The sequence below is a fragment of the Taurulus bubalis genome, assembly GCF_910589615.1.
Source record: "Taurulus bubalis genome assembly, chromosome: 1".
In the NCBI taxonomy this organism is placed as follows: Eukaryota; Metazoa; Chordata; class Actinopteri; order Perciformes; family Cottidae; genus Taurulus; species Taurulus bubalis.
The window spans coordinates 4,259,227-4,270,793 of NC_136589.1; the positions used below are offsets into that span (position 1 = coordinate 4,259,227).

General features: G+C 45.1%; 1 protein-coding gene across 1 annotated transcript; it reads left to right on the top strand.

Annotated features, from left to right (window-relative positions):
• Positions 1-3,471: 3,471 nt before the first annotated feature.
• ttll4 (tubulin tyrosine ligase-like family, member 4) lies at positions 3,472-11,567 on the top strand (the record flags this gene model as incomplete). The annotated part of the gene is made up of 19 exons (XM_079227859.1): positions 3,472-3,776; positions 4,457-4,607; positions 4,707-4,783; positions 4,913-4,976; positions 6,334-6,452; positions 6,727-6,837; positions 7,731-7,807; positions 7,895-8,089; positions 8,412-8,494; positions 8,585-8,713; positions 8,906-9,028; positions 9,132-9,230; positions 9,740-9,874; positions 9,958-10,095; positions 10,236-10,332; positions 10,439-10,649; positions 10,801-10,868; positions 10,979-11,049; positions 11,396-11,567. Exons 1-19 carry the CDS (start codon positions 3,482-3,484, stop codon positions 11,565-11,567), a joined length of 2,415 nt encoding a protein of 804 aa, XP_079083985.1. The 5' UTR covers positions 3,472-3,481.

The window sequence follows — 11,567 nt, forward strand, 5'->3', positions numbered from 1 at the left end:
AGTCCCGCAGTGGGGACATTTGCAGGATTACAGCAGCAAACAGGGTAAAGTGCACACAAGAGAAAAAAACAGTAATAAAACAGAAAAAAACTGAATGTAAACATATATATATATGTATATATATATATATATATATATATATATATATATATATATATATATATATATATATATATATATATGTATATATACACACAGACTAAATAAATATGAATATTATGAACAGTGTATTAATATTGCACAGGTTAAAGTAGTTGAGGTTTTTTGTGGTCTATATACACACACAATATATAACTGGGTATTAATGTAGTATTTTTATTAATATTTTTATTTGATATAATTATTCTGATCTTTGTTCCTGATGTTATTGTTATTATTTAATACAAATATATATTAAAAACTTTCTATTTTGTTGCTGTCGACCAGCGGAGGGAGCCCCGAGTCAGAAACGAACCAGGAAGTGAGGCGGAGAATTACTCTCGTCTCAATAGACAATCTTCGGTCGTGACGTTTCACTCCACCCGGACTTTTCAGCTAGCTGCTAGCTAAGCGTAAAGCGGTACTTCAACGCAAGAACCTCTGCCGTCGACTGACCAGCGCAACAACATGTTAGTCACGTCACACGTGACGAAGTACGTATTAACATATTTTCATTAACCGATAACAAGTCTATGTTTTATTGTTGCCACCGAGGGGGGAAGTCTTGAAAACACCCAGTGGCAGTTGCTCGTTTTTGCTAAGCTAACGCTGTCTGGACGACGGCGCAGTGGTAAACAGAAACTGACGTAAAATGACGTGAAGCTAACGAGTCCGTCGTTTTACACCCTAAAAACGAGTGTGCTGTTTTCATGAAAGAGGTTGACGTTAAAGTACGGCTGGCATCAGCTGACGTTATTATTTTTGGAATAATTATTTACAGCAGACTTTATTAGATAGTTAACTTAAGTTAGCTAAGCGGGATGCGGCGTGTCACGGCTGCGCGCGCACACACACGTGAAATTCGGGAGCATGGAGCGTCTTATGTCACTCAAAACAGCTGTAAAGTAGGAGTTTGTGTCGCAAAGTTAAACAAATGGCGTTAAAGCGAAAGCATCACAACACCAACCTTTTCTGTTTAGTTTAACTCAGTAGCTATTTATCAAAAGGGTGTGGCTTGTGAAATTAAATGCACAAATCAAATGTATATAATTAGTAAAAGTTATTATCATATTTTCTTTGCATTAGGTTGATGTTTTCACTGGCTTAATCAGTGGTGGTTGAATACATATTTGTTTCTTCAGAATCGCAAATTCTTAGTAAGTATGTTTGTCAAATGACTAGTCAAAATGTCTCATAACTCTTAATTTAAGAGGTAGTCATTTAACAAGTAACATTTCAGTGAGATGTAGGCACTTGTTTGTGCATTATAGCTCAAAATGAGTTTTCAAGATATCTTTATATCTTGAAAACTTAATATCACATTTTTGTTTTACGTATTTCAAGCAAAAACACCTTGTATTCAAGTTTTTTCCCCCCTACATATCTTTGAAGTGGCCATCTTTTCCCGTGTAGCATTGGTTTCTGTCCTAAAATATTTTGTGCCTTTCTTTCCACACAAGGGTAATACTTCCTGGTCTCCTGACGAATGCCCATTGTTGTTCTAGATTCTCTCGGACTGACTGCTTCTCTTCTCGCCCACTTTCAGCGGTGAAAGTTGTTGGTTTGTTGCCTCCCGTGGATCGACCGAGGAAGGTATGAGAACTCGGATCTCCTCCTCGACCGGACACCTCGGTGTGAGCCCAGTCTCGTCCTGAAGCCTACATGTCATCCCCAGCGGAGAGGAAGGGGTACATCGCTTCTGGCGGAATCAACGACGTCCTCAAGACTCCTTGACTTGCCCTCGGACAAACTCTTGCCTGTGACCGTTGGTGAGAGTTGGACTCGCTTCGCCTCGGGAGAAAAACCTTGAGGTGCCTGCCGGTCTGAGCCAGACGCTCGGCCCAAGTGTTGCACTGCTGTCACTGCATCTGTGGCGGCAGTTATGTTTACTGTCAGTCAGGACTTATCAAGAACTTGTAATCTATCTATAGTGAGCAACGGCAAATATTCAACTTTTTTCCACTGGAGCTGACGTTTCAAAAGTAATCCCACACAGAAGAACCGGAGGTGAGCTACCAGGAGGAACCGTGGGGAGGGGGGTTCTTTCAGGGAAGAGAACCTTCCTCCACCTCCAGGCTTGGGTATTGCCGTCACTGTTACTCAACTACTGCCTATTTATCTCCACCAAAGACGTCTGCGCTTCAAACGAAGCCCTCCAGGGATCCCCACAGCCTCATTGAGCGGCGCCATGCCCACCAACCAGTCCTCCCCCTGGGACGGGGCCAAGCTACGGGCTTGCTCCAACGCCAAAAGTCCCCCTACTGCGATCTCCGTCAGCACGCATGCCAAGACAGTTGCGGCCACGAAAGTGCCTTTCAGCCAGAAGGATCGATCCAAACCTCTCTCCGCTAATGTTGCCTCGTCCGCTTCCCTCCTGAGGCGCACAACGGTGTTGTTTTTTGGGGCGGAGAACGGGGACGGACATAAAACCAACGCCCACAGCCAATTCACCACAGTGCCAGATCGGTCTCCAAGCTTGCCACAACAGCTCAATGGGACTCAAAACCAACACCAGGTGCCGAAGCGGGTCGGTAGCGGCCGCCCAGAACCCCGCGGCCCTTCTTCCACCCCCGAGAAGGAACGTCCGATTGGGTTTAATGTCCAGCCGACGGGTACCACGCTCCAGAAGCTGTTCATCGAAGGGCAGCACATTCCTCCGCAAACTATCAAGTCGATGGTGAGTATTTATGCTTCAGCAACGCTCAGAGTTGAAGAACAAGTTACTTTTTTAGACCACGGCGCTTCGGCTTGTGGTCTTCATCAGTATTGATGTTTTTTACGATTGTTGAAGACGCATCGGCAAAGTTAAAGTGGAGTTTATTCCCCTAGAAATAAGATAAAAAGTTAGATTTTCATCTCTTAACATGCTGTTGTTTCTGTGCTGGTCTTAGTACAGACTTTGGTTGCATTCAAGGTAGATTTCATGCGGAGCTTGACTGATAGGTCGGCCAGCCCACGCCTATATTTCGGTATCAGTGTATGTGAAGAAATGCCAAACTAGGTTTGAGGTAAGTATTGTCACCATAACGTAGTTTGACAAGTTGATTTTTCAATGATAAAATGTACCGGTTAGAAGGAATCTTCGCCACAATTCTTTAAAAGTAAAACATACAAGGCCTTACCATTACGGAGTTCCAGATTCCTTTACGTTTGGTTGACTTGATGTCGGTCCACTTACTTCCGTCTCCTCCACATCTGACCGTTCCTTGATTTGTCTTCTCAGCCTCAAGCTGCAGACTGTTCCCCTTTGCTATCGGTGCCTCCTCTGTGCCTTACTTCCTGTGACCACCAGGGGGCGGCATTGAGAAAGGACTCCTCCAGCGGCGACGGCACAAAAGTAGAGATGAGAAGAAGCACAACAAGAGAATCAACGGCAGCGAGGAGAACCCAATCAGCCAAAGCATCAACACGCAGCCCGGCACACAACAGTTGCACAACAATGGCTGCTTCAGACAATCTTCTTCCGGCAACTACAAACGGCGAGCCCCAAACCGTCGCGTGCCCGGACCTCAACAAGCAGGCCTCAGTGTCCGCATGTAGAAGAATCAGTCTTCCAGAAGCCAGTCCATCTCCACATGTGCCACCGCCAACTGTGCTCAGTGCCAACGCCAGTGCCACGCCGCTGGGGGCCGTCGCAGGTAATCAGAGTTATTGGTTCCCTGTAAACCCAGGACACGGGTATTAAATAATCAAATATGCAGATTAAAAGCAGAAAAACAGGACGGGGAGTTCTGGTGACCCTGACGTGATCAGAGGTCAAAGCAACGAGAACTTCCTGAAGACGACGTATTGCTCATCTTTAGAGACGGAAAGCTTTTGATCTCCCAAGAGTGTGTCGCAGCAATAGTTTTTTAAGGATGTTGAGTTTTATTGTGGATATTTTAGCACTAATGCTAAATATAATGGCAGTTTTTTTTGTCACAGAAGAAAAGATCTAAGTTTCCTTTCTTGCAGCACAGGCGCTTCTGCAGAGCTTAATTGTCTTTAGCTTTATTTTAAAGGCCCTAAAAATGTATTTTCTAACTCTGTTGATGATCAAACCACTCCCATGATACTACTTAGGATATTTATTTTCATCATTTGGTAATGAATATTGAACGTTTTGGAGAAAAGGTTGTGATTTCAAGTTTGTTTTTTTTAAGTATAAATTATAAAACGCTTAGTTGCTGATTTTTTTTTATTTATTTATTTTTTTTTATTCATTTACCGTGAAACAAAATATGAAACATCATGAAGTCACCAGGCAGAAAGACACACGAGTCCGGCCTCCAGTCACCATCCACCATAATGTTAATATTCCTTTCCTTTCCCCTCGTAGCCTTCAGGCCTGCAGCAGCCTTGGGCTCCGTGACCACTCAGATCTCCGCCATCCACCTGACCAGGCAGGCGTCCTCTTCGTCTCCAGACCCTTCGTCTTCCTCACCCTCGCCGACAGAGGACTGTCTGGTTGGTGAGACTCGGCTGTCTGGGTGAGCCACAGCTCGTTGCTTCAATAAAAATATGCTGTTCTCTCTCTCTCCTTCAAATTCTCGTTCTGAATATGTTGTGTTTCTTTTTTCTTCTTCCAGCCAAGATTGTGTTGCGCAGGCGGACGGAGTTGAGGAGGAGCTGCCCGATGAGCAGGAACATGCATGTAGTGATGACGGTAAGATGTTAACACACTCAAGTAGTACTTGTGTAGTACTTGTGTCGTACTTGTGTAGTACTCATGCTGCGGGCAGTTTGCTCTATTTATGTTGTAAAACACAGGTTTTGGTTCCTTTGTTGTCTTCAGATGATTCAGACTGTTCGTCCATCAATGGCTCTTCATCCACGGCGTCCATCGCTCCCCTTTCTGGGTAAGAAGCACTTTATACTGTAACCTTCCACACACACACACACACACACCTACACACACTCTGCCCGATTAAAAAAAAACAAAAAACAATATTGATATCTTGATTATTTATCACTATTATTCATTTATATTTTTATTGCAATTTCACCTTTCAACAAGCGGAACTGCTTTCACTTTCATTTTCAAAATTCAGAATCAGTTTTATTTATTAGCAAAATAAACAAAAAATAGGAACTTTTGCACACCGGTAGGTCAACAAGTGCGTCGGAGAAAACCTGGGGGAGCAAAATGTCTGTAAAAATAAGTGTTGGGCAGATCAGTTCAAGAAAAAAGTGTATTTTCTTTTCTTTAAAATTTAAAAAAAAGTTTTTCTCTGAACTTGAGCATCTTCAAAATGTCCCCTTCCTCGGACCGGCCGACATCCAAACCCGGTTTCTAATTGATCTGCTAGCATGGAGGACATGGATTCATCAGACCCTGTGGACTCTCTATCTCTTTCTCTTTCTCTCGCTCTCTCTCTCTTTCATTCTCTCGCCGCACGTGGCATTTGTGAGAGGAGGCCGAAAGCAGCAGAGCGTGGTGGAAAGGTCCGCTGCATTGTGCGTCACATTGTGCCTCACTGTGAGGCCTCGACAACAGAACGGCCCACCAAAGACTCGGAGCTGGTTCTCTGTTAAAACCGCCTGGATAGGGGCCGCTATTGTCGTTGTTAATTTGCATACACCCCATCACCTCCCCACCCTTTCCTGAAAGCTATAGCTCCTTCGGGTCGAGTGTAGTGTTAAGTTAGCCGAGTCCAGCTGCGATGCAGAGGTGTAGCTGTCGGGTCTGCAGCAGGATAACATCTGTTCCTCCATCCAGCTTTCCTTTCTTCCCCTATGACTGTCATGTGAGTGGTTTTTTTTGTTTTTGTATGTGTAAATGGTCATTATTTAGTGTTATTTTTTTAAATGTTGGTCTTTTTTTTTAGGCAAAAGCCTAAGTTGTTATGTCTTTGGCTCTCCGCTGGCCCATATGGTTTATTAAGGTTTGTGGGAAGATTCATTTTAGGCTTAACTTAAAACCTCCTTCATTCGTGTCGCCTCTCAAAACGTTTCGTGAACGTCTCTGAGCCCAAAACTCGAGCGCAAGCGATCGGCGCTCGACTCGCGTTACAAACTAAACTGATGTCTGGAACGCCGCATTACTTTTTTAAATGTAGTTGTAGTTCGATAGCGACGAGGTCAGCGGCGCTGAAAAGGGCAGCGAGTTCAGCAGGAGACCGAAACAGTCTTAGTCGAAAAAATAGAGAACGTATTTTGTGCTTCAGGAACTACAAAAGCAGTCAAGACGTCGCTTTTTAAATCTTTTTCCCTCAGTGTCGAGGAGCCGATGTCGTTGGAGGCCGAAGATGACCGCGAGGAGCGGCCGGCTCTGGTTCCCAGCTTGTTCGCCTCCATCGCTCCAACGCTCTACTTCAGCACCGCCGATGAGAAAGGTCGGGACCCGCAGAGCTGTCGTTTGAGCCGGACTGTGGCTTTCTCAGTGGGAGAGCTTTCAGTAAATGTTGATCATTCACAGGATGTCCAAGCAGACAGGAAAACAGAGAATATTTTAACAATTCTGAAAATAAAAGGTTTTATTCAGCGGTAAACCTCTCTATAACAACATGTTTATTATTTTCAGTAGTAGACTTTTTCAGTATTTTGCATCATGGTGTTTGTTATTGAATCACATAAATAAATCCAGCCCTTTGTGCCGTCGCTCCACAGTGGAACTGCTGCCAGCCGAACAGAGACGACTCCTGAGGTGGAAGATAAGCTCCGTCACCCCAAATATCGTCAAGCACACCATCGGCAGGTCGCACTTCAAAGTCACCAAGAGTAAGTCGTCACGTGAAAAATGATGTCTGGTGAACGGCAAACGCAGTCTGCGTGGGTTGAATCCTTGAGCCTGAGCCAATCGGGTGTCAGTGTTTGATCGTCTTCTAACGGATTAAGAGATCAGGATCATTTATCGCTGGAAGCAGTATTTTCCTTCACTCACTTGTGCCCGACACCCTCCTGGATTATGGGCCGTTTGCTTTCGGTTCCACAGGTCGTTGTTGCTGATCTAGTCTGTCCTGTGGATAAAGAGGTCTTCTGTTTATCCTGCAGCATTATTGACTCATTTATTATCTTATTATACCGTAAAAGTCTGGTTACAAGCCGCTCCTACCTTCGGTCAGTGTCCCGCTGTAGCAAGCTAGGAGCAGCGCTAGCTAGTGCTGCTGCTAGCGCTGCTGCTGCTACTGCCCGAGTCCCCTCTGCCCAAGTCGGGTGTCAAGCCAGGGCTGGTCCCGCTACCTTTGGTGGTTGTCGGGGAGCTAGCGGGGAGCTAGCATGAGCGGCAGCTGGCTACAGGGGACACTGACCGAAGGTAGTAGCGGCTTGTAACCCGACTTTTACGGTACTGCTGAAATAAAGACCCCTCATTACAGCAGTCTTTTTTTTTTTTTTTACACTCAACCAAGTAAAGCTGGACTAAAGCGTCCCCAGCTGTGGTTTTTATATCGCGTGGCGTGTAACACAACAGCGTTGTAGTTTGGGTTTGGCTCTCTGTGTCCTCACCTTTTCATACAGAGCAGCGAGGAGGAATAACGGCGCACCAGTCGTGCCGTGGAAAAGGGGCTTTTAGAGACGCTATGTTTCACATTTCGCTGCCTCCTAAACGCATGAAGTGTTGTGTGTGTGTGTGTGTGTGTGTGTGATTTTAAAATGTGTGTTTCTTCACGTAGAAAGCCACGACTGGCTGGGCTGCTGGGGGCACCACATGAAGTCTCCTTGCTTCAAGGCCCTCGCAGAGCACCAGAAGGTGAGCGACTCAAAGGAAGATTTACTGAACAAATCGCAAAGGACTACACTTAACTTAACTGCATGTATTTGTTCTCTTCCGTCCTAGTTGAACCACTTCCCGGGAACATTTCAGATCGGCAGAAAGGACCGGCTGTGGAGGAACCTGTCCAAGATGCAGGTTCGCTTCGGCAAACAGGAGTTCAGCTTTTTCCCGCGCACCTTCGTCCTCCCTCAGGACATCAAGCTGCTGCGCAAGGCCTGGGAGGACGGCGTCTCCCGGCAGAAATGGATCATCAAGCCGGTGGGTTCTGCTCGTGGATGCTCATTTTGTCACGAATCAGCATCTCAACCAACGGGGAAAGAACATTGACTTCACGTGTTTAATTAAGTCAGACTCGTGCTTTTCTTTCAGGATTATTTATCAATATTTAATTTGGGTTTCGGGGTTTCAGTTGCTGGATGATTGGCAGTTCTGTCTAATGATGATTTTGCTTTAATTGCTGTAAAAAGAGAAACGAGTCAGTTGTTTGGTAAATAATTCCTGTTCAAAATGAGACATCCAGATTGTGAACGCTGAAGAGGAATTAAGTCGACGTTCATGGACGTTTTGTATTTATTAACAGCCTGCATCCGCCAGAGGAATCGGTATCCAGGTGATACACAAATGGAGCCAGATGCCCCGCAAGAGACCACTGCTGGTCCAGAAGTAAGTCGGCCAGAAATGACCATTCTGGTGGAAGCTGCCACGACATAATGAACTCGTCATGAGGATAAAACGTCTTCGTTGGTCCTGCAGGTATCTCCACAAGCCCTACCTCATCAGCGGCAACAAGTTCGACCTGCGGATCTACGTCTACGTGACCTGCTACGACCCGCTCAGGATTTACATCTTCTCCGACGGACTGGTTCGCTTCGCCAGCTGCAAGTCAGTTTTCTTCCTCACATTCACCCGAGTGACAAGGCCACACACTGGAGAGTAGTGATGTAAAAATAGAACATCAAGGTCCAAAGTAATGTGTATTCATACACATCCATATGGCTGATTTGGTGACACTTTGATTAAGATGTCAGCGACGATTTTGGATTTAACTCCACATTTGTGTTTCCTCTTCTTCAGGTATTCGTCTTCCATGAAGACTCTGGGCAACAAGTTCATGCACCTGACCAACTACAGCGTCAACAAGAAGAACTCTGAGTACCAGACCAACAGCGACGACAAGGCCTGCCAGGGACACAAATGGTTTGGATGTTTTGCAAAAGGGGAACCCGACACATCTGTGCCACTATTATGTGTGCCTGTGTTTCCCAACTCCAACCGTGTGTGTGTGTGTGTGTGTTTTCAGGACGTTGAAGTCTCTGTGGCAGTTTCTTGGTTCAAAGGGAGTCAACACCACTCTGATCTGGGAGAAGATTAAAGACATTGTGATCAAAACCATCATTGGGTAAGTTTGGCATTTGAATGCTGGGCAGCTTTTATTCCACTTAGAATTTATATTGTTCCTTTTTTTGGTATTAATTGTTATAATTTTCTGCAGCTTAGGTAAATATAATTTAAATACAATCCAAATGTATTTATTGAACACATAAAAAGACCAAAGGGCTTCAAAAATCCAATATAGCAGACATAAAAGCAACATAATAAATATAAAACCATAATAATAACTTAAATATGTTGCCAAAGACCAAACTAGTTTAATAATGCTTTGTAAAGCTGAATGTTGTTACCTCAAGTCTTCTGACTGTAACTCACATTATTGTTCTCAGGAACTTTAAAGTCTGATGTGAGGCAGTTATTACTATTTAAGTTCCAAAATAAAAGAGTTAGGAAAAAAATCTAATGTGAAGGAGAACGGTATCGTCAGCTATTTCTTAATTTACATATTTGTTAGTGGGTGTCGCTGTAGGGATTCTCTGGCTCTGAAGTGGTGAATATTGAATATTCTGCTCTCAGGTCGGAGCCGTACGTGAACAGCCTGCTGAAGATGCACGTTCGGACGCCTTACAGCTGCCACGAGCTGTTCGGCTTTGACATCATGCTGGACGAGAAGCTCAAACCCTGGATCCTGGAGGTCAATATATCACCAAGGTAACGCACACAAACAAACAAAGAAACAAACGCACACAGAGGTTTTCATAATCCATCTTGTAATCGTTGCGTTCGTCGTCCAGCCTCCACTCCAACACGGCGCTGGATGTTGCGGTTAAAGGTCAGATGATCAGAGACCTCCTGAACCTGGCAGGCTTCCGTATTCCCGAAAAAGATGATGTGGTCGCCCCCTCCAGTAGCTCCTCCAGCTCCACCAGCAGGTAGGGAGGCGGTACTACACAAGGGGTCCTGGGACTCACAATTTAGGAACACCTTTCTATACAATTCAACTCAAACTACAGCCTCAAAAAAGAACTTTAGAGATGAATCAACCTGTGTGTGTGTGTGTGTGTGTGTGTAGTCTGTGTGTGGGGACCAGGGAGAGGACCAAGCCAGATGTGTCTGCTGATGAGAAGGTCAAGCGGGCCTTTTACCTCTCCCAGCGCTACGCCGACCAGGTAAATCAACCCGATTTAAGATTCGGACCCATTTGAGATTAATGCTCAGAGGTGAATAATGTTTGTAGGTCCGTGCATTCCATCCCGTGTACTTTGTCTCCGTCAGGACTTCCTCTCGACGGTGCTGGACGTCTTGACTCCAGAGGACGTCCGCGTGCTGGCGCAGAGCGAAGACGAGCTGACTCGCCTCGGACAGTTTGAGCGTATTTTCCCGTCGCCGGCGTCGTCCCGATACCTCCGCTTCTTCGAGTGTCCGAGATACCTCAACGTCCTGCTGGACCAGTGGGAGCAGAAGTACTGGAGCAGCAGGACCAAAGGTAGGCGTATTGAAAGCACATCTAAAAGGATTAGCATGGGTCAATATGTCATGTAAGATAGAAGAGACATGGCTAGCAATACACAGAGAGGAATGACTGAAACTGCTGGAAGAGTTAATCGAGATGTTGTGGTTCCTGTGTGTCTGTGCAGGCATCGGTCTGCTGACGGCTCTCTGTGAGAGAGGAGTCCACCTGGGGACCAGTGACCCTCTTCACATGGTGAGGAATCCTGGAAAAGATTATTTATTATTGTTCTGTATAAATAATGAATGTAAAAAAACATTCTATTATTTTTTTCTTTTCCTGTCTGTGTTCATGCGTCTCTCTAGTGGTCCAAGAGCAGCTACATCTCTAGTTTTGAGCCCCACAAACAAAACCTCGTTGGCCCCTCCAGATCAAGGTACACACACACACACACACACACACACACACACACACACACACACAATAAATACAAGTCATGTGTCCAGATTTCACAGATTTTGCTTTCTTATCTCTAACAGATAATAGAATATTTAACATTCAGTGCTGATCCAGTACAGAATGTAATATATTAGAATGTATATTATTTAATTACAAGCATAATAAAGTATAAATATGTAAATTGAAGTGATTAGAACACGATGAAAGGATTACATTCCAATTTCTTTTTCAGTTTAGGGTTAAATGTTAAAACGGCTTTAAGCGCTATATCAGATGAATTAACATTACACAGTTGAGTAACCAGATAATCTCTTGTTCCCCAGGGTGGTGGTCACCCATCAGCACCGCTCCAACCCCGACGACGACTACGAGGATGACTCGGACATGGAGGCGTCCGTCTCCAGTCCTGAGTCCAGTGTGAGCAGCAGTGCCTGTGCGAGTCCTCAGCCCGGCCTCAGCCACAGTCTGCTGCCTCAGCAGTTTGCTTCCCTCTGA